The sequence below is a fragment of the Dermacentor variabilis genome, chromosome 2, assembly GCF_050947875.1.
Source record: "Dermacentor variabilis isolate Ectoservices chromosome 2, ASM5094787v1, whole genome shotgun sequence".
Taxonomy (NCBI): Eukaryota; Metazoa; Arthropoda; class Arachnida; order Ixodida; family Ixodidae; genus Dermacentor; species Dermacentor variabilis.
In genome coordinates, this window is record NC_134569.1 from 222,603,445 (window position 1) to 222,625,982 (window position 22,538).

The 22,538-nt window shown below is 45.9% G+C and overlaps 1 protein-coding gene across 2 annotated transcripts in view; it reads left to right on the forward strand.

The window, feature by feature from the left end:
• Window positions 1–21,659, forward strand: part of LOC142571194 (uncharacterized) — an 84,393-nt gene extending 62,734 nt beyond the window's left edge. For both annotated transcript variants that reach the window (XM_075679464.1, XM_075679465.1), the window contains exons 6-9: window positions 4,252–4,396; window positions 11,467–11,606; window positions 18,360–18,480; window positions 21,485–21,659. In XM_075679464.1, the coding sequence (XP_075535579.1) occupies window positions 4,252–4,396; window positions 11,467–11,606; window positions 18,360–18,480; window positions 21,485–21,641 (563 nt within the window). In that variant the 3' untranslated portion in view covers window positions 21,642–21,659. The remainder of the gene's footprint in view (window positions 1–4,251; window positions 4,397–11,466; window positions 11,607–18,359; window positions 18,481–21,484) is intronic.
• The last annotated feature ends 879 nt before the right edge of the window (window positions 21,660–22,538 follow it).

Sequence of the window (22,538 nt, forward strand, 5' to 3'; positions counted from 1 at the left end):
CACGTCACCGGCACAGTCGGAAGCATTTCTTATCCGCGCGTTCCTTGACCGCACGAGCTCTCGCCTGCGTTCTAACTTCACCTCGGCAATCGGTATAAAGAAATTAATTCATTAAAAACAATAAACTCGAAATAAAGAACATTGGCGGTGGTGAGCTTCGCACCTACGACCGCACGCTTTGCCCACTGGCCTATACCAACGCCTCCTAAATAGCAGGCCTGTGCACCCTGTTTTATGACGTTATGCTATTTGGACCGAAATTTTCATTGCCAAGCCCGGCGTGGCGAAAGCGATGACATCAAAATCACCGCAGCTTACTCGGGAGCGTCCCCATTAGATTCTACGGCAGTCGTACGAGGTAGCGTGACGTCACGGAATAAAATGCGCCGGCTTTGTGCCATCCGGAGACGTTAGCCAAGCGTCTTAACACGCTCGCTTTCCCGGGAGGATTTTATGCATAACTCGAAGGAACGCTAAACGGCGTTCAATTGGACATTAATGCTTTCGCATTCACAACTCATAATAAGTGCTTACGTGTCGTCGTATTTTGTTTTTGTATGGGGTTCTACTCAAGGTGGAGGTCTGTCCTGCAGCGTAATAGAGAGCCGGCAACCGGAAACCAAGTATTGCGATGTTCAGAGAGTGATGTCCGTAAGAATAGTACCTCACCATCAGCCTATTTGTGTCTTCCGCTGGACGAGGGTCTCTTCCAAACATCTCCAATTCCTACTGTATTGCGTCATCCGACACCACCTTATGCGTGCAGATTTTCCCATTTCATCGCAGCACCTAAACCTCTGCAAGCCTCTGTTGCGGCCATACACTGTTTTCCAATCGACATTTGGTTGTCTGCTCTACGCGCCCATTACAAGACACGACCAACTCCACTACTTTCTCTTAATGGACCCCTCACCAGGCTCCATAGCAAATTTTGGTTATACGCTGGAAGTTACATTTCCTCTAGGGAGCGCTCTGCCGCAGACATTTTTCAAATCGGCTTATTAATAGCCAAGGTAGAATTATTTCAGCGCCGCGAACCCGTGAGTTCAGGAGGCGAGCTCCACTGCAAAGCGAGACTCTCTCTCCACTCGCCCCGTCTAGCCTCCGCAAGCGAAATTCCTTCCCTGCGTTCTCCCATGCCTACAGTGCACTAGAAAATATACTTCTAGTTCACTGTACCCATGCCGGACCTCGAGGATCGCGTGACACATACTTCACGGGCCCTGCTCTAACTTTTTTTCTCGCTTTTTTTTTTCGGCGATGCGCACTTCTGCTGGCGGCGTTACGCGCGAGCTGTTATCGGTTCGGGCAGCGCACGATTTTGCACGCTGTGCACAAAGACACATGACTAGCGGTATAATTCAGTGCTACACGAATACTGAGGCAGAACAAGCGGATCGCTGAGCACGATCACGCGCTGGAACACTGTAGAAAATGGCATAGTTTCCGTACCTGCGCACGTGACCGCACGACCGTAGTAACAAGCAGACGAAGCGGAAGTACATCTCACTTGCTTCAGTGCGAAGTAAAACAAAAAACACGCAGACATTCCGCTTGTGTGTTTTTATTTTTCTAAACTACAATTCGTCAATTCAAGCAGCAGATCACAGAGACAACAGATGTTGTCTTGAATAATTCTCGAAGTCACGTGTCACCACGAGCAACGTCACACTGCGGACCCCAGTGCGTAGGCGCGGGTGCACGAGTACGTCATCCTTTGGCTTGGAGCGTGGCGGCCGCGAGGAGAAGTAAAAATGGCGTTCGGTTTGAAATTTCAGGCCTTTCCGCGGTGTGTAGCGATGGAATACTTTGCAGATACGATCTTTATCGCGCAATGTATGTTTTGCGCTTGTCAGCTCAAAATTATCAGACCTGGTGATGGGTCCTTTAAAGGTAAGTGGCAACAACATTTTGGAATGCGTAAAAAACATATCTTAAGGTGGCGCTGATGTTGAGGAGCATCCGTGCAGTCTTACGCTTACGTGGCAAATGTGAGTGAAAGTGCCACGAAAACCTCACAAAACTGGCCGTTTTCGACAGCGACACTGAAAAAAGAATGACGTCATTCCCCCTCGCTGGAACTGACGCATGACTTACAATACGCTGCTTCTCAGCATGACCTGTGAGACTGGGTGGCGCTCGCGGCGCGGTAAAAAATCTCAGAGGCAACGTGCTTGGACCTTCGTCATAGCCGCTACCACCCACGCGTCGTCTGCTTAGGGGCTACTTACAGGTTACTAATTGGACGATAATACATCCACCAGCTCTGTGGCGTGGCCAAGATTGCTTTAGAGGTATATACTGCTCATTCAGGACCAATTAACCCCAAGGTAAGTTTAGCTACCCGCGTTTGTTCCCTCCGTACTCCCGTTTTCTTTTGTGTTGTTTTAAAGCTACGCCCACGATTTTCCGTTCCATCGTTCATCGCGCGGTTCATCCTCCAAGCTTTGTCCCCGTAGGTTAGTGCTCGCAAAGCACACTGATTATATGCTTTCCTTTTCAACGACAATGAGGATGACCAAATAGAAAATTTTAATCTTAAAACCGAATATGGATTTGCCTAAACTGCTCGAATTCATGCCTACGTTGTCTGTTTTGTTTCATGCATGTATTGCTGATATCCTTTGATAATTTTACTAAATTATGGGTGCTATAATGTAAACCTATTCCAAACTTTTTCATTCCAATTCTTTAATCAACCCTCCGCAGTGGGTCAAAGAGCATTTTTGGGCCACCCCCACTTCGCCTGTCAGTCACGCGACGTCCCGCAAACCGAGAGAGCTCCCCATCTGATATGACGTGTACACTCTGATTATGCATGAGTGGACAGAACAAAAGAAATATTGTTATTTTTGATTCGACGCCTTTTCGCTATTGGCCTTCAGCTATTGGTCAAAAGTTCTCGGGCTGCACCCACTCCACCTGCCTGTCACGCGACGTCACAAAACTGCGAAAACGCACCGCGTCAAAGTGACGTGTGCACATTAAAGATCCAATAATATGCCGAACAAAACTGAACTTTTCTCTGAATAGCCACAGGCTGCACTGTTTCGAAAGAAATAAAAGATGGCTGCCGCCGATCCCTCAGGCATTGGCTACTTGCACCTGCCGGAGAGCATGGGTTTATTTGCGTATAATAAAACTTTTTGCGTTGCCGTGTAACGTTTTCGAGCACTTTCGGCACGTTTGTCACCTCGCTCAGCCAACATTGCTGAGGATCCTGTTTAACTGAACTCTTAACCTTCCGTTGCATGCCGCCGCGATTTTCGACCAGCCACCACAAGTTAAGTAAGGGAAAACTGGAAACTAACCGATAGCAGACGCCGGCACCACCCTTTTCACCCGTTTACCAATCTTCAGTGCACTATCTCGACCCCATCGAATCACTCTGCACTTGAGCGCGCTCCTCACTTCTTATCAGCCAATTAGATAAGATAAGCTGCTCCGTGCAGGCAATGCTATTAATTTTTAAAGCAAACAGAAGTAACTTCCTATAAACGAGGAGTGCGTTTGATTGGCCTGTTCAGACAACTCCGCGAGTCACCGCCCTAGGCTTGCGTCGGCGGTAACGCAAATTTGACGTCAGGAGATTGGAATACAAACATATTAGAATAGTTTTACGTTATGGGGGCCTATTTTTATGTTTTTTTACATTGCAATATCATTGCACTAATGCTCTTTGCGAAATGCTGAAATACAGGCAAGGTGTATTGAAGAAATAAATGCATTATTTATATCTGCTTATTCTTCTGCTATTATCTCCAATTTTTATGAAGGCATTGCGTCTTACTCTCATTTTTCGAGCTCTGTCATACTGCCTCCTCTGTAGATATCCGTCCTCGACGTCATGCTTTGTGATACCTTGGCACACTTTACTTCAGGTCATCATTGTCACCTGCGCCCTCCAACTTCAATATTCGTAGCCTTGGTGTCAATGTAACTTTGTTATATGTTTAGCTACTTGAGTTGCGATCGAAGACAGTTATTTTCGAGAGAAATAAGGAAGTTCGTTACTTTTTAGGCATGAGGGAGGTGCGAGTATGCGAATTAAAGAAAAACATCTATTTCCATGGCATAAATAGTTTAGGTCGCCTACAACATTGTGTATATACCGTGAATCAATCCATAGAAATGAAACACTCTGTCCTTGCTGCTCAAAAATAGGCTCTTATGGCAAGGAGCTAGGCGCAAAACAACCTAGTTTAAGAGTTTTATGCGAATCCTGTGTAAATGTGCCGCTTGTGCTCGCAGGGCCGGTGGATCCGTTCCTGGAGGAGTGTCCTTTCCAACTGCACGAAATGTGCATGACGCAGAGCATGGACATGGCGAGGGCCCTGCTCCTACTTTACGGACAGCCCCACAGGAAATTCAGTCTCTTCTACGAAGAGATGTGCGGGTGAGCCGTGCCCATTTCAAAGGGAACATCGTACGCGATAATGGTAATGGGATAAAAATAGTATCCAGATGTCAACTGAACAGGTCTCTGGGACCATATGTAGACCGTTTTATCGGCGAGGAGCAACGCAGCCTCAAACCAGCGCGCCGGGGCGCTCTCCTCCTCGCACTGGTATGTGCAGACCGTCGTTTTCCCCACCGGCAGCCTAGAACGGTAGCGGTGTTATTGCGAATTAGGGCGATTCTAAAGCGTTCCGTCTGTGATTGCTGCGATGGCAGATAACTCGTGGTCAGCGGGCTACCATTGTGCTGCATCTGGCTGCAAAATTATCTTTCGGAAGCGAACGCGAACTCCATCTTCAAACGCGGCGACTTCGTAGACTCCGTCGCTGCGGTTGCACACAAGCGCCCACTTCGAATTGGCAGCGTAAACATAAATAACTGGACGCCATCAGTTGTATGTTCACAATATTTTGTTTCGAGCGAGCGCACGATGACGAATTCGGCACCCACGATCAAACTGGGACAGCAGTTACAGGTGCACGTTAGAGACAGTCAACTAGTGCGAATGGACGAAATCAACATTTTCTTCGTGCACGCACAGTAAGGTTATTTTGATGTGCTCTGAGATTTCATGCTTGGAAACCAACATCCCAGTGAAAGATTACCGAGGAAGTCTTATAAAACAGTTCGTGCGGACTAGGAAAATGAACGGGTCTTCTTTTTCTTTCTGTAACCAAAGCTATGCCTGCCGTGCGCCGACCGCCCCTAGTTCACATGGGCTCGCGCGTGCTTCCGCATCTCGCCGGCAAGCTGTCGGCCGACGCCGCGCCATTGCACGCTTTATTGCTTCAGAAAATAAAGTTGCTGCTGCAAAGAGTGGTTTGTTTTGTGGCTCTAGGTGCGTGCTCGTTTCTTGAGAGTTGGGTCAGTGGTCTTCTCCTCCTGGGGCTCGTCTTGAGTTGTGTCCATCGATTGTGTGCCTTGGTGTGGAGTGTCGGTGTTCTGCTCGGGAATAACGATGGGTGTAGATATCGCGGGTGACTGAGCTGAGCCAGTGCTAGGTTGGGCTCGCTGTGCTTGGAGTTCTTTCTTGAGCTCGGCTAGCTCTTGGGCAAGCCGGCGCGGGGTTTCTGCCAGTGTCGCGTTGGTTGCGCGGAGTTGTTCGAGTTCCTTGTAGTAGGGGCTGGTAATCCACGCCTGCCAGCTGCTCGGAGTGCTTCGGCCACTAGTGGCGCTATTCGCCCTTGCGTTGGTCCAGCTGACTCTGTCACGGGAGCGCGATCGCTTAGCGCCGCAGCTGTTCCTGCAAGATGAGTCACGGCCGCGGGATGCGCTGCGCGAGGCATGACGGGCAGCGTGGCGTGAGGCATGGCGCGGCGCGCTGCGGGATCCGCTACGGGAAGCACTGCGCGAGTGTGAGTGTCCAAGGCGTGGAAACGAGCTTCATTCGAATGCTTGCATTTGCTGTTCTTCAGCGTAACGACGTTCCCATCGCCGTCGCCACACGACGTATGGAACCCTGTATTTGGCTCTGCAGAGGCGGTCCCCGGTGGGGTGTTCTTCGCCGCAGAGCTTGCACTTGGGGACATTTGTGGCCCTCTCTAGGATTAGAAACACCGCATGCAAGGCAAACATACTTTCGGTGTGGGGCACACGTCGCGCCTGGGGCCGACCTTGGCGCATACTTTGCGAACTTATACTTGCTTCCTGTAAAAGACAGCACGGGTACAGCGTGGATCCGTAACGCACACACTTGGGAACCTTGATACCGTTAAACACTACGATTACTGTCGTGTTCCCGATACGCTTCGCCCCCGCGGCGATGGGGCTGTACTCGATAACGATCTGCTGCATTATTTCGGCTTCACTGTCTTCGAGCGCTGTGCCCCTGATCACGCCCTTCACTGTGTCGTGGGTGGTCCTTCCGTAAGCGCTCACTTCGTATATTTTGCCTTGGACGTTGATAGCTGGAATTCGAGCACACTTCTCCGCTCGCTTCCCGCTCGGAGTGCTGAGCACCATAATGTTCTGCTGGGTAGTGGGACACGCCATATGCTCAGCTCGACCTGCCTTCTCAATTCCAGCTGCCGCCATGATGGCAGTAGCCCCGCATGCAGCTCCTGCCTTGGAAATATCAAGCCCTCTGCGTGGCGCGCACGACGATCTTAATTTCTTTTGCAGGCATAAGTTGTCCCGTTTGCGTAATGCTACTAATAAGTGCTGTGAGATTTATGGCTTGTGACAAAATGCCACGGTATTTTTACATTTATTTTTGAAGGTGAACTGTCGTGAGTATTATACAACTAGTGAAAAAATGTGGAAAGGGCTTTCTCAGCATCGTTTAGTGATCTTGTTTCACACCAATTTGTATTAACAGCGGTTATGAAGCGGTCTTTGTCCAGAACATGTTTAGTATGTGAAAGTAGGCAGGCTGGTACATTATAATTAAAGCGTAAGAGCAGGGGGTAATGATCACTGATGTCGATCTGCAAAACTTCGCGTCTGGTGAATAGAGCAAGTTAGAAAGATAATGATCAATAGGTGTGCCAGTGCCCTTAGAGGCTTCGCGTGTGGGCACGTCAATTAAGCAATCATATCCGTACCTATGGAACAAACTAGTATAGTAAATACAGATCGGTGATGCTTCATCGAGTAAGTTAATGTTTATATCACCCATTATAACAACATCTTTGTTTTCTAGTGATACGGTATGCAAGATATTATCACTATTGGTACAGAATTCGTTAACTGATGATGAAGGAGAACGGTAAATGCAGCGAAATATGAAATCTTGTTGTCTTGAGCAAGAAAGGAGTTACTGAATTCAATTCAAACAGATTCGCAATCAGTAACGGTTAAGCATAGGTCATGTCTTCGACAAGCAATATTAGAAGAAACATATATGACTGCAGCGCTGTGATTGCTCGTTAGTCTATTGCAGTATTCCGATATATAGTTAGGGAAGCAATACAAATTTTTGTCATCGTCGGATAACCAAGTTTCAGTTATGGCAATAAATGCAAACGAACAAGTTAGCAATGCGAGTAAATTATTGATTGCATCGAAGTGTTTACGAAAACCCCTTGCATTGAAATGAATGATGGAATGAAGTACGCTTAAGCAGTAATTCACTTCATCGGCTTTAACTAAAGAAGTCATAATTGTTATGTCATTTGGTCAAAGAAGGAGCTCTCGTATATTTTGCTTAGGTCAGATTCCTCTCGGATGCGCACAAATTTGCTGTTAGTAGTCTTCCTAGCCTTGCTTTGGCAGTTGTCAGCCCATAGGAACATCCAGTTTCTTTCTTCCTTCAGTGTTAGAGTTTGCGAAAAGCAGGCCTTGTTATATGGGGTTAGGTGGTCTTTTGCAAAAGCGTGAGCGTTGAGAGGGCCAGAGAATGCAATGTCGCTATGTCAAAGTTTGCCTTTACGTGGTTTGCTAACAAAGTCAGCCTTCTTAGCTCTAGAGTTTAATTGAGCGATTATGTTTTTCTTGTCATTTGATCTGGCGGGTACGCGACGAACAATGTCCAGATCGCTAGGCGATACGGGACAGCCAATTCTGCCCACTACTGTTTTTATCATTTACACAGTCCTCTCCTTGGGAGTAGGGAACGCCCTTGATCTCGACATTGCTAAAGCGAGAGTACTGCTCAAGCTCCTCAACCTTGCGAATCAGTCAGTGGTTCTGGTGATTTGAATTGCTTGTTCTCAGCGATTAGCGTTTCGCAGTTCCTAAGCAAGTCCGTTCGAGAACTCAGCACTTGTACTCAAAGAATCAACTCCTTTCTTGAGCTCAACAACATCAATCCTAGACTCCTTCATTCTCAGCAAGATCTTATTACCAAATATGAGTTCATAGGTGCCTTTAGCCATGTTGTTAATTTTATCTTAAATAGTCCCTCAATTTTTTTACAGTTCTGCATTCGTTGGCATGGTATGGGTATTGAACACATACTCAGACAGAAGAAAAGAAAAAAAGCATGGTTGATGGCAGCAGCAGCAGCAGTGGCAGAAAAAGAGAAAAAATAAGGTCAGCGTAGGAATACCTGCACAAGCAGAGGATTCAGGCTTAGATGTGGGTCGTGCAAGGCCGCTGCTGCCAGTGAAGAGCAGGCACGCCGTGATAGCAACGATCTCCAGAGGTGATTTTGCCGATGCCAACAGCAGACCACGATGTGGCTACGCAGTTGCAGGTTCACCCCGTGTGGATGGTTCATCGCCATCCAGGAAAGCAGAGTGACGGGGCAGCAGTGCGAAGACTCTCGCTGAAGAAACAGCGGCCGACAAGGACAGCTGCGCAAGCAGAGGATTCAAGCTTAGATATGGGTCGTGTAATGCCACTGCTGCCAGAATGATGACGTTGAAAACATCATTCACTGTTACCGTTGCAAGTTGTTGGAAATTAAACTCAATAAAACGGTATTCGTGCTATTTCACTGCGCATAAAAAGAAGGTGAAATTGATTCGAACAATAACGCTAAAAAAATAAATTATAGAGTTTTACGTGCCAAAACCACGATCTGATTGCGAGGCACGCCATAGTGGGGAACTCCGCAAAGTTGGACTACCTGTGGTTCTTTAATGTGCGCCTAAACCTATGTCCACAGTGTTTTCACATTTACCATAACTCTCAATGATAACCCCATCTAGGCTACTAATTATTCTTTGCCGATTTTTGGGGTTGTCCTTGATTTTAACTTGAAGTCACTTTCTATACCTCACATCTAAAGCAAAAAGCAGCATATAGTATCCGGGTGCTTAAAAAGCATGCCCATAGTTCAGCTTTCTTGCTAACCTTGATTTCTCTACAGCATGCGCTCATTCACCGTTACTACATCTACTGCATTTCGTCATGGGGTAATACTTATCACTCTCACCTTGTTTTTTCAAAGCCAGGCCATCTGCATTATTACTTTCCGATCATCACGATGTAGCACATCGGTACTCTTGCGAGACCATCAGATTCTCAGAATTTATACGCTATTAAAATCAAGCATGACAATCCTTGTGTATAGCTCCTTTCACCCAACTTTCACTCAAACGTTCTCTCAATAATTTTCAGCTGAAAACAACTTGTTTATCACAACGGAATTCGATTTACATCAGCTTATTTATTTATTTATTTATTTATTTATTTATTTATTTGTTTGTTTGTTTGTTTGTTTGTTTGTTTGTTTGTTTGTTTGTTTGTTTGTTTGTTTGTTTTACTGCGGTCTTGGTTAGACCATGGCAGATTGGTTCATTTTCAAAGCAAACATACATTTGGGAAATAAAGAAAAGACAACCAATAACATTCAGTATTAACAGGATACAGAACACATCAAATTAAATGCTTTTCAAGGGATACCAAAGGTTTTTGGGTCAAAGCTTCGTTAGAGTGGTTATTCCAATTGTTTATTGTGTAAGAAAGAAGGAAATATTGCCTAAAGTTACGAATAATTGCGGAAAATTCGCTTGTTTGTTCATGACGCTGTTCTTCTGGAACTCTGTTTTTGCTAACACTAAGCTGCATCTGAGTATAGGCAGTTTTAAGAGGAGTCTATTTTTCTTGTTGCTCGGCTTGTGATTGCTTTACTGCAATGTCATTTACCGCGCTTTAATAAGTTTTCAATCCTTAGCTCTGTATAACATGTTACGTTTTCTTATATTATATGTAGCTCACTTTTTTCTGTGGTTTAGCACTTGTCTGTTGTTTTAGTTGCACCCTTACCTTTTTGCCGCATCTGCGCTAGCCCGATTTTCATTTTTTAAAGCATGTACAGGCCGTACATGCCAGAGCTTTGAGACCTCCTCGTGCATATTTGGTTGCTATGTATATATTTGTAAGTGAATGAATAGATGATTCTTCATTTTGCGGCTCCATATTTCTACTGTATATTTTTTTTTCCTCAGCCGATGCATCTGCTAACGCAGTTCACCTTGTCTTTTCATTTTTTAAATTTATTTATTGATATTGTTAGCCCAGAGGCCAATACAGGGTGGAGTAAACATAAAATAAACTTAAAGTATGGCTACAAGCACGAGCGCTACACAGATCAATCCAGAAGGACGAAAGGATGCCAATTGTATTAGAGGAAACGAACTTCTGTGTCGGTGACCATTACGAAGGAGCATAAGCATGCGGTGGGACTGCGATGCAGTCATGTTACGCAGGACCCGTTGACCGTGCTATCCATCACCTATACAAACTAACGTCACCTGAAAAAAATAAATCCCGAAAGCATGGATCCGTAACATCACGCTGCGGGTTCAATACGGATCGACGTATCGTAAACAATGCGATAACAGAGACGTTAAATATTTTGCCGTTCGCTGGTCGTTGCTAAATAATGTTAATGTTAATGAATAATAGTAATGGTTGGACAGGCAGCTAACGGCAGCGACGCCATGACACCCAAGTGGTTCGTCGATCCAGACAGCGGTCCTGTTTCGATCCGGAACACCAGGCGCCACCACAGCAAAAAGTTTTCACACTTTTAAGGATGCTGGTTTTTCCGATGGCTTATATCCCTATTTTTAAGGGGCTAAAAAATTACTGTGCAAGACAGCTAGCTCAATCTACCTGCAATGAGAGAAGCATAGTGAAAAACTGTTTGTACTCACTCTGACCACAGCTGGCGCGCATTGAAATGTATGAAATGAGAGTTTCAGACTCATAGCTAAATAGAAGTTTATTTCATGGAGCCTTCCTGTGGTCTACTGCTTAATGTCGTTATCGTGTCGTGATGTTAAATTGTCACAAAACGTTGTCGAGAAAGAAAGCTTGATTTCCCTCCATTAGAGATTAAATCTTACCTCTTAAGGAGACGGCTGTTGGCGTGGAAAAATGCACATACATCGCGTTTCCACTTCACGGGATCCTCGACAAGTCCGTGACAAATATAGCAACCGCATGGGCGAGAAACGCAAGAGTCTAAACGTTAGTGCAAGCTGAGACCACTGTGGAAAGCTGCATGTGATCCACCGCTGAGACGTTTGCTCGACTCGCTAAAATATGTTGCAAGATCAGCGGGTCGGCAGAACGCTACCTTGGTGCCGTGTGTTAAACGGGATCTGTTTCGCGCAGTGTCGAGCCAGCTGCGTGCCGGCCCCAGGACAGCCTGGACAGGTGCACACGCGAGCAGAGGGACGCGATGCACCGCTTCCATCTGGCCACGGTGGCCGCGCAGCAAACACTGTGCTCCGCACCGCCAGCACTGCTGGCCAGTAAGTCGCCGGCACTCTTGCAAGAAAACCAGTCACCGGCATGGCCGCCCGACTTTGATAGGCGTTTTGGTGTGCTCAACAAGACTCCGAGTATTGGGCGACGACCGATGAGCCATAATTGGATATAATTATAATTTGCCTAAGGCGCACGAGCCCGTGACAGCTCGCCCGTTTGCTCCGTACCTATAGCACCAATTTTAGGAGCTTTGAGTGTGGCGCCACGAAATATAATAACGTTTGAAATGCCCTATTATTCAAGTTAGCATGTTTCGCAATGGGGAAGACTGCCGTGCATAAACGTGACAACTGGAAGAGCAGCATCAGTCTGTATTTCTCTGTACCGGTGCTGTGCAAATCGTTCCCATCAAATGGCTATGGCGAAAAAAGTATTGAAGGACTCTGGTTATGGCTTCAGTGCTTGCCGACTTTTATTCGGTAACGAAAACACGCTACTATGAGCGACATATATTTCCGATGACCAGCATAAAGAGTGAGGGTAAGCACAAAGTTGTCCATGCCTTTAACGGTCACGAGTAGCTGTTGTATCGGATAAGAATTCGAGCGTGCAATTTCCAGCTTCAGTAGTGAGCCGAAGAGGGCGGGCTTTTCGACGAATCACAGATCGGCTTTATGACAAGGTAACTGTTAAGGGGTTAGTCTGTTCTTTATTATCCTTTGTATTGATATTGCGGAATAATAGAAATGACGTCCTTAGATAGCGGGCCCAGATATCAAACACGTGTATACTATAGCGTACGGCCGTTGCGGCATAACTTCCATCAAGAAGATTGGAGTAGTGCGACCACGCCGTCGTTCTTCATTACGTGAATAATGAGAATACTTAACGATCACTTCGGAAGGAACGACAGAAGAAAATTGTCATTTCTGCAAGAATACCCCTCTATCACCACTACTGTTGTTGTGGAAAATGAAATGAACACTCACAAAAGTGGCTTGTAGGCTTTCATTCGACTTGTCGACGACTAGGCATACCGTACAGGAATCGCCTGCCAGCACTAATGTATGCCTGTGAAATCGTCGTTTTAGCTAACAATGCAAATTAAATTCAAAAGCTCGTGAACATTAGAGGGAAAGGAGGCAGAATATTTTGGATATAACTTTAGGGTGGGAAACTCGGCGGCTATGTGGTATACGAAGTTCTCAGCTAACACGTATGCACCAAGTTTTAAAGGAACACCAATCATTCTATGCAAATAAGACCAAGTGGTTGTTTAGAGTTTCGTTGAGAGACCACGAGTAATTACGGAATTCATCACGTCCAATTTATGTTATTTTTACATTAATGCGACTAGCAATTTTAGTATACTCCACTCACTTTCCGGTATCCTGTGGATCTATAACTGTTTTCCTTTAATGCCACCTTGGATCACTAAGTATGTGCTACTAGGAAAGTGCCACCCTTCAACGCTGACACCAAGTTGCGTCAGTTGTTGGAACTAGGACGTGGGCGAATTCTCGTTACCAGTGGGCAAGAGCTAACTGCCTAGCACGCTTTCTGGCAGTGGGTATGTGCAAATAGGTGCGTGCAGCTTTTCACGATAATCACCATAATATATAAAACGTATCACCAATTACACACCCGTCGTAAGATGGATTGATAATTGCACTAACGTCGACAATCATCTCCAGAGAATGTGTGTGCCACCCTTTTGACCTGTAGGACTGCTGGAGAAAACTTATATGGTATGGCAGCACGACAAACGAAGAGATCCAGGGGGACATGTAGTTGGTCAACATTTAAAGGAGGCCTCAAACACTTCTTGAACATAGTAAAACAAAGTTACGGATCTGTCGTCGAGATTGCTGTGAACATGCGAGCCAAATATTACTGCGTTGCATGCTGTGTGGAATTTACAATCTCGCGTCAAAAGCAGTGAAGAATCGCTCGCTCTCGCCTCCACAATGTTGTCATGTAGCGTCATCGCAAGTAGCTAGACCCACTAACGCTATTGGTTAATTTCATGATTGAATTCAATTCAATTCAGCTTTATTCTACGTCTGCCAGATGTTTGGAGCACGGACAAAAAGTTTGAAAAGGCTTGACTGGGTCCGCGTACCATAGCATGCCATACCGTGGCATCAATTCCATACAAAAAGTAGGAGGTGTCCGCGAGAGGATCCAGTAGAGGATATTCGCGAGGATATTCGCGAGGATATTCGCGATATTAGAGGATATGATCGCGAGAACATTTTCAGGAATAGAGTAATTGCCAATTTTGCAATTAAAAATTCGAGCCCATTCCGCCCTGCGAAGGTGGGTGACCAGCGGACTTATAAATGTCGTGGTAAGAAAATTTGTGGTAATTGGTAATTGTGATAGACATTTATTGTCGGTTAGTAACGACGGTCGCAATGGCTTTGTGGTTGCTACGATATACACTGATCAGCATACTCGCAACTGCAAACACATTGTGTGCGAACGCGCACAATTGCTAATTGCAGCGGGCCAGCCTGTCGAGGTGGCCCAGTCGAAATGCGCCAAGCGTCTCAACGCGCTGACTTGCCAGCACGTAATTCGTCAGGGCGTTCTATGCCGCTTGTAGATGCGTGCGTCCCTGGCCTAATGGTTTCAATATCGGGCCTCTGTACTAGATGTCCAGTGTCTGAATCCTGTCGTCAGACAGTTTTAATAATGTTTATTTAATGGTTTATCACAGAGTACATTGTTGAAAAGGTCGAGTTTACAAACTCACGAAGCCGTTTCAAGCCAGAAGGACGAAGTTTAGGCAAATCTATGTACTTCCCATAATTCCCTTGCTGGCTGAACCGCCCCGATTGCAGCTTCCGTAGACCCTAGCGCCAGAGTTTCCTCTTACAATTATTATATAAAGCATTGTGGTTTGGGGAAAACGTGGGGAATGTGGGAGATGGAAATTCAAGACGATGCACAACACGCGTACAAGTTAAAAGTGGGAGCCAACGTTTCGACAAGTGGACTTGTCTTTTTCAAGGCGACATATGTTCTCGTCACAGTATATACAGGTGCAGTTCTTCTAAAGGGGAGAAAGGGTAAAGCGGTTGGGTGACGTAACGACCGAGCATGTGTTAGCGGCGAGGGTGTAGAACTAAAAAGGGAGATAATGCGCTATAGTGCGTCGGGAAGGAATGCGAGGCTGCGCCGTGTGTCAGCCGGTTGACGTGTCATAGCAGGTTTCTCTTTTCGCGAGAGCAGCCCGGACGAAGGGAAGGAGAGGGAGGGATACGTCCTCCGCTGAGGGTCAGTTAACTGTCGTCTCTCTGCGGAAAGACAGAGAGGCTGAGAAAATCTCATGGGTGGCGCCAATTGAAACCTGCCGTGAGTAACTACTTGAGAGGAAAAAACGAAATCGGGAAAAAAAGAATTTATGATAACTCAAAGGGAAGCTCATTACTTTTCGAAGCGACATCAGGATGCCTTAGAATACGCACTTGTCAGGCGAGATATAAGAAGGAAGATGAAGCATGTGCTTGCTGCGGCCAAGCTAGGGAATCGATGGAGCATGTTGTATTAGAACGTGAAGATATCTGCCCAGCGGTCGATTTAGGCACCACCTTGAAGCCCTTGGGTTAAGTGAGAGCAAGGGAGAGTAAGCATGTCCGCAGTAGGGATTAGTAAGAGGAGATTGAAAAATTGGAGGGAGAAAAGTAGGGAAACTGCAAGCAACGGAGGCGTACAAACACAAAGGTCACAATAGGGGTTCAGAAACATTATTTATGGGAATTAATCCTCGGTTTTCTTTCTCATAGGCAGGGCATTAGGCAATAAAATAAGAAGAGCTTGGTGGAGCAACCTACCGCCCGTTCCAAAGGGGACGATCATAACATCCATCCATCTATCTGAAAGAGAGAATAAAACGTAGCCCCAGAAAATGGTGCTCGATCGCGGAGAAAAGGGATAAATATATAAATAAAAGAACGAAAGGAATGAATGTAAGGAAAGGGATCTTGGAATATGACAACCCAATTAACAAAGATAAGGCTAAGCAGCGCACTGATAAATAACTAAGTGCTCTTGCCTTGTGGGATTCTCCTCCGTGCTCTTGGGACAAAGGAACGACAACACAGTAGTGCAAACAATCACGAGGGCATTTATTGCACCTTTCATAGATCAATGCCTGCTAGCCGAGTTGCTATCCACAAAACATGCCGATGGGCGCGCGACAAATCTAGAAGTCCGACTCACCGCGACCGGATAGCGAGCGAATATGTTCGCCCCATGCTGAATCCCAACGCCTGGTCGTTCGCGCGTACGGTCACCCGAATGGTGGCGCGTCCGAAGGCGGCCATGCGAGACGGTCTCGCAGAAGCATGGATCGGCGCACGCGCGGCACGGCACGTCCGTGCTACTTGCTGTCCCGAACCCAAGAGAGCAAGCGCCTTGTCTTTCGGCGCCCAAGTAACCCCGCCTGTTGGCGGCGTTAGCAGCGCAACACTCGCGCCATCACTCGTACTGCGCCTCAACCACTCCGACCGCCGCGGGCGCCAGGCCACGCCGCGAAGCCGGATTACACGAGACGCGCTATGCGGGAAAAACATATCAGGGGACGCGCGAGAGTCGCGCATCCACACAGCCTATAGTTTGAAGTTTCTTAGCTTTCCTCTTGCTACGCCAGGTGTCAGCACATGCCTTAGTGGTTTCTTTGTCTCGTCATGAAGGGCGCGGGAGTTTTGAGGCACGGACATTGAAAACTCTATGGCAGGGTAGACATGTACAGCTCTACTGTAACAAAAATGGAGGGCGCTTAAGCTCAGCCTTTAATAAATGGAACACCACAGCATTCAAAGATCCCTGACTCCTTTTCACGCTTCCCGGCTGCAGCTTATGTAACGTATTGTTTACCGAGAAACGCTGGCGGCGAACGCTATGCCCAAAGGCGAGGTAGCTAGGAGAACACGGCCTCTTGCCTGTACCGATTTTCTGTTATCGTTTCGCAGTGTTAATATTTTAGTCTGAGAAGATTTAGCATAGAAAGCATGCGTTGTCAGATTTTTCTTTTATGACATTTGTCTTTGGGCTATCGTTTTCCAAATTCCGAGGAATAACTTTGTAAAACAATGGTGAGCAAATCGAGAACAAGGTTAAAGCAGGTGCCAACGTTTCAACAAGTGGACTTGTCTTTGTCAAAGCGAGATATCAAAAAGACAAGTCCACTTCTCGAAACATTGGGTCCGCTTTTAACTTGTTCTCGTTTTGCTCATCGCCTTGAATTTCCATTTCCCGCATTCCACCTGCTTTCCCTGGTTTTGTAAAGAACGTAAGACAAGGCACGAGCATCTTTAGTAATGAGAGAAGAACTTTATGGTGGTGTAAAATATTTCTCTCTCACGGGACGCCGACCCCAGACGCCGACGCCGGATTTTCTGCAACACGGGACTAAAAAATGAAGAAAATGAAGCACGGTGGCTGGGAGTCGCGTGATCGTGCCATAACGCGTCTCGGGCGCCGCGCACGCCTAAACCGGAAGTTGCGGCGAACGCATCGGAGAGGAAAAAAAAAACTAGATAAAATGCCCGACGCTGACTTGACTTATAGGAAAGTAGATTTCAAGAGGAATTATTGGATAACTGAATGAAATAAAGGGACTGTGTAGGACTGATAAGGGATCAATTAAAGAAGAAGTCTCTTTTGGCTACTCCAAGCTTTAGTTTTATTTTTTATGAATTGATCTCGTGGAAGGAAAAGGGGGTTAGGGGCAATTAGGGGTCGGGGTTTGATGACTAGGGCTAAAGGCAAAATTGTGAGTGTAGATTATATTTGTCATTGCAGTATGCAACGCAGGAAAATTATATAGAATGTGCTAATAAAATGTATTCTCCTTCAGTCACATGTGAATGAGTCAAGCACGGAGATGAAAGGAGAATTTGTATATTTAAAAGCTACTTCGATCAGGTTAAAAGTGTACTTACTGGATTTTGTAGACTTTTTTATTTTTATTTTCATGCAATATATGAAGATCCTGATCCCCGAATCCTTAGAAGACATATCACCAGAGCCCTCAAAGCGTCCAAAATAATTTACTATATTTGCGTCTCTACGGGTCAGTTTCTGTTTAGTTTTCTAGGATGTGTATTGCCCTCCCCATATGTGGGCAGATCAAGAAGATAGCGCAATGCCGGGCCGACCCGCGGTGGAGGTGCAGTTCGCCCTTAAGGGGCCCACATACACAGCTTCGCTGGTCATACTTCTTCACAGAGGGGAAGGGCACTAATTTTTTATGACTTTCTGAGGCTTGCCAGCAACTTTTCTAAGGCTTCGAGGTCTAGGACCTTCGTTTAAGGAAAAGGATTACAATTCGAAACTGCAATGTCAGTATCGCTTTAACAAAGGCAAAATGTATACATGAACAATTACATGTAGACGACCAAAGAAAAGGCGAGAGTTCACGGTATATATCTCCTCAGGAGAAAATCTTCGCTCACATAATCTTATGAAATTGATTTTGCCCTAGTCGCAATTTTGAGAGTGTGTTTTGGTACATCCTAGTAAACAAAATGCCTCGTGCAGCAAACTCGTGCAGGAGGAAAAATTCCTTATTTCGGCGTAAAGTTATTCTTAAAACTTACTAAGTGCGCATGAAAAGTGGTACGAGCTGGCCACGCCATTTTCTTAGTGGCTAAATTTAGTGTATTTTTTCAAAGAACGTAACCTCAACTGTCAGGGATCGCCTTCCATCGAATGGAAGTTTGTCGTCTTCCAACCGTTAGTACGTCACATCGCCGATAAAAGTCACGCCCACTCATTGAACGACGCAGACCTGACGGCGACAAACTTGTGCTGGGACGAGAAGGTGTTCCGCGAATGCGCCTTGGGCGACGCCACCAAGCCTCTGGGTCGACACCTGCTGGGAGTCGTCAGGACGAACGAGCAATGCAGGTGAGACGACACGGACGACGCACTGGCGCAGCACGGACGACTGGAGTGCCCCGGAGGGCCAGCAGTACCGCTGTCCCCATTGCGTCAGTCATATGCGTCTACACGTCATGTCGCTTCCAATGCGTACACTTGGTGGTACATACACGCATATCATGAGAAGCCAGCAAACCCCCAAGAAAGCGGATGGGGAAGCAGCGCCGCGGTAGCTCAATTGGTAGAGCATCGCACGCGAAATGCGAATGTTGTGGGTTCGGTTCCCACCTGCGGCAAGTTGTTTTTTGATCCGCTTTAATTTCCATTAATTTATCGTTTCTTGATTGCATTTATTAAGCACAAGTAATTTCCGCTATGTTGTCCTTGGTGTCAGTGTTTGTTGGCTTCTCATGATATGACTAATAAAAATCGGGCCCCTCGGTTAACCCCCTTTCTTCTCGTTTATACATACATACAGTTACATACACATACATACCCTTCATGCGCCATACACTTCATGTTGCTTCCAATGTGCCCCCTCTGTTTTGCCAAACATTTCTAATTGCCTCTGCGCCAATGTCACCTATGCTAAAGCGAGCACACTTTCAGCGAACGATTTAGCCTCGCCAAGCACGACACTGCGAAAATGCAGCAGCCAAGCACATCGGCTGCACTGAAGTGAAAAGTTTGTCGATGGCAGGATGGCTGCCAAAAATACCTAACCGGCCAAGGTTCTGAAGCAGGATATTGACTGTCGCCACCTTGGCAATAGTTACAAATACTAATAACGCAGCATGGTTTCATTTCCCTTTATTTATGAATCCGTTAGGAATAGGAGTATCAAAGTGGAGAAAAGGTTGTGTGTGAAATGTGGGAAGCAAGCCAAGCCGGTCACGTGATATACAGGTAATGAGAGAGCTTAGAGGAGCGCCTGTATATATACATGCATATATATACGTGGCTTTCCATGACAAAGGCCGGACTCCGGCCTAAACCCAAGAAATAAAGAATCGTTTTTTGTTGTTGTTGTTTTGTACGTGCGTCCTCAACCTACAAGCGCCGATTCAACTACCGTATCCCGGCAGACTCCCACCTTATATATATGTACATATAGTTCTAAGAATAGAAGCGCCTAGTAAAATCAACAGGATTTAAGTGATGTTACGGCCGGGGCGCGGCCTTCATGAAGCGACTTGATCTTGATGAAGGCCGGACCCCGGCCGAAACATCTGTAAAATCGGGCCGATGTGCTTGTGTTTCCACGTGCTTGTCTTCCGACGTGCTTGTGTTTCGACGTGCTTGTGTTCCGACGTGCTTGCGTTCTTCGAACTATTCGTGTGTCGGATCCTGTAATATGCTATGCTTCACTGATATATATGTATATATGGGTCAATTCATCTGAAAAGTACTAAGTGTTTTTTCGACCACCTCCCATTCTGATGAAAAGGAAAGTCGTACTATTTTATCTCAGTGTGAGACGAAATTACTCGAGTGATTTCTTTCTGAAAAATAATTTTCTGATGCCGTCCGGGCGCTTCGAAGGTTGCGCACACAAGTGAAACTACGTGGGGCAGAAATATTTCTAAAGGATTGTTGCTTGGACCTGTTACTATGAAATGGTTTCTTATATTCTGTAGGCATCACTATTTCATGACTATTGTAGTTTACTACTTTTCGTTTTAATTTACATTATTTTTACTCATGAGAATGGCCGACAAGTTAATGTTTTTTTTTTAGAGAAAGAACTGATTGCTCCATGAAGAATATATTCACATGTGGGCTTGGTAAGAATGCATACGATATGACAAAAAATTATTCTGAGAAACAATAATACCTTAAATTTCTGTTAAAATTCTGACAAAAATGAAAAAAATTACCTTCTGACTCACTTTGTGACTTAATTTTCACAATGTAGCGGTCAAAATAAATATATGGCCTAATCAGCATTATATTGTATGCTTTGCTGCCAATTCATTCAGAAAGATTTAAAACGGTAAATTTAGTTTTAAGTGAGAAAAAATTTGAGCTGCACAGTCACAAGGTTGTGCGGAGCAGCTCTTTGTTTCCCTTTCACTGCACAGCACGCTGTTTGGCGTTTAAGCCCGGCTGGTTTCAAGCAATACATCTTTTTTTTTTTTTTCATTTTGAGGACAAGGTCTTTGTCGACTTCAGATTGATTTCGGGTTTGCGGGTTCTGGCCACTTTCGTCTCGTAAATTAAACAATGTAAGACCTTCTAGTGCACGTAGGACAAGAAAACGGGCATCAAAGTGTGTGATGTGTACATCTTTACGTAGAGGTGCTGATGATGGCCACATACTGTACCGTCCAATGCCCGCTGCGAACGCAAAATCAAGAGCCGGCATGTCAAACAACTTCGCTCAGCTTGACACTATATGGGTACTGACGCTTCACGTAGGTTTTTATGTTTCACCCATTTGATCCGAAATAACAGTGTGGTAATTCCGCAGCTGAAATAAAGCATTAAAATATTATTTGTGAAGACGCATATAGCATTTTGTCTGTCTGTCTGTCTGTCTGTCTGTCTGTCTGTCTGTCTGTCTGTCTGTCTGTCTGTCTGTCTGTCTGTCTGTCTGTCTGTCTGTCTGTCTCTGTCTGTCTGTCTGTCTGTCTGTCTGTCTGTCTGTCTGTCTGTCTGTCTGTCTGTGTGTCTGTCTGTCTGTCTGTCTGTCTGAGGGATGATTGCACCATGAAACACGCTCTGGCCGTACATAGCAGTGATTGGCAAATAACTAGGACAGAAACCACGAGGCTACACGCGCGGCGTTGTCACCGCACAGGAATTGTACTAGTAGTAGTATTAGTAGTAGTAGTAGTATTAGTAGTAGTAGTAGTAGTAGTAGTAGTAGTAGTAGTAGTAGTAGTAGTAGTAGTAGTAGTAGTAGTAGTTGTTGTTGTTGTTGTTGTAGCTCTCAGTGTAGTAACTGGTAGTATAGTCGTAGTTGTAGAGCTTGTTGCGTTGTTGTTAAAGTAAGGACAAAACAGCCATGCACTCTTGTCGCACCGCGTAGGCTTCTACGCTCCAGCTGGTCCGGATGCCTGGAACGCAGCTATTCCCGCCTGCGTCGCTGCGAGGAGACGCCCGATGTGCAGGGTGCACGTGGCCTACTCATGGACTTCCTCGACAGGTTGCAGCCGTGCGCAGAAGACGCGAAAGTGCGGAAATAAATTTTCACTCGGTTATTGGCTGAACCCCTTGCATCTTGTGGATCTGCTCACGGTTTGGAGCGAAGGTGTGCAGAGGAACTGATTCCGCACCCACTCCAGGAAGTTTACAAATGGCAAAAAAAAAGTCGTCGTTTCGCCCGAAAGGCGAACCATTGATTGCGATGACAAATTAGTGGACAGCTATACTAAGTAAGCATAGTAGTTTTGTCGGCTGTATAAACTTGCAAACATTCATTTGCTAACTGAATTAACAAGAATGGTATCAGCGCTCACAAGCCAACATGAACGCATTATACTGGTTGAGCGCGGACACTTGCTCTCAAAACGTTGGTGTGAGCAATCGCGGCAGCAGCAGCGAGCGAAGTGGCCTTTGTGAGGTCTATCAACTCAGCGCAAGAGCGGCGAGAACACAGCGCGCGCAAAGGTATGAGCCATCTACAGATCCCTTTTCAGATACGGCACCCGTGACCGTGCAAAGTACGCACTTGGCGAAGTCGAAGCCGCCCCCTCCTCCCCGCGCTGCTTTCCACTATATATGGCGCGCGCAATGCTGCGGAACCGTTTCAAACCGTCTCGGCTGGAGGCTCATAACGGTTTGAAACAAATGTACTCTTCTGAAGCGTTTTGTTGAACAGTTCGGATCAATTCTATGAAAATACATGGCAGCCTTTCCGAAGCATTCTAACAAGCGCTTTGTAGCCTCACCTGCGCACCATAACTGCCCACTAAGGCATTGAACAGGGCACATTGAAGTTAATAGCAGGATTTGTACCATCAATCACAGCCCATTGTTATAAATGAGCTACTTTCTAATGTATATGAACTAGATATGTCTGCCGTGCATAACGCTTTTACGTACAAAAAATATTTGGAAGCAAAGCTTTGTAGTCAATTAGC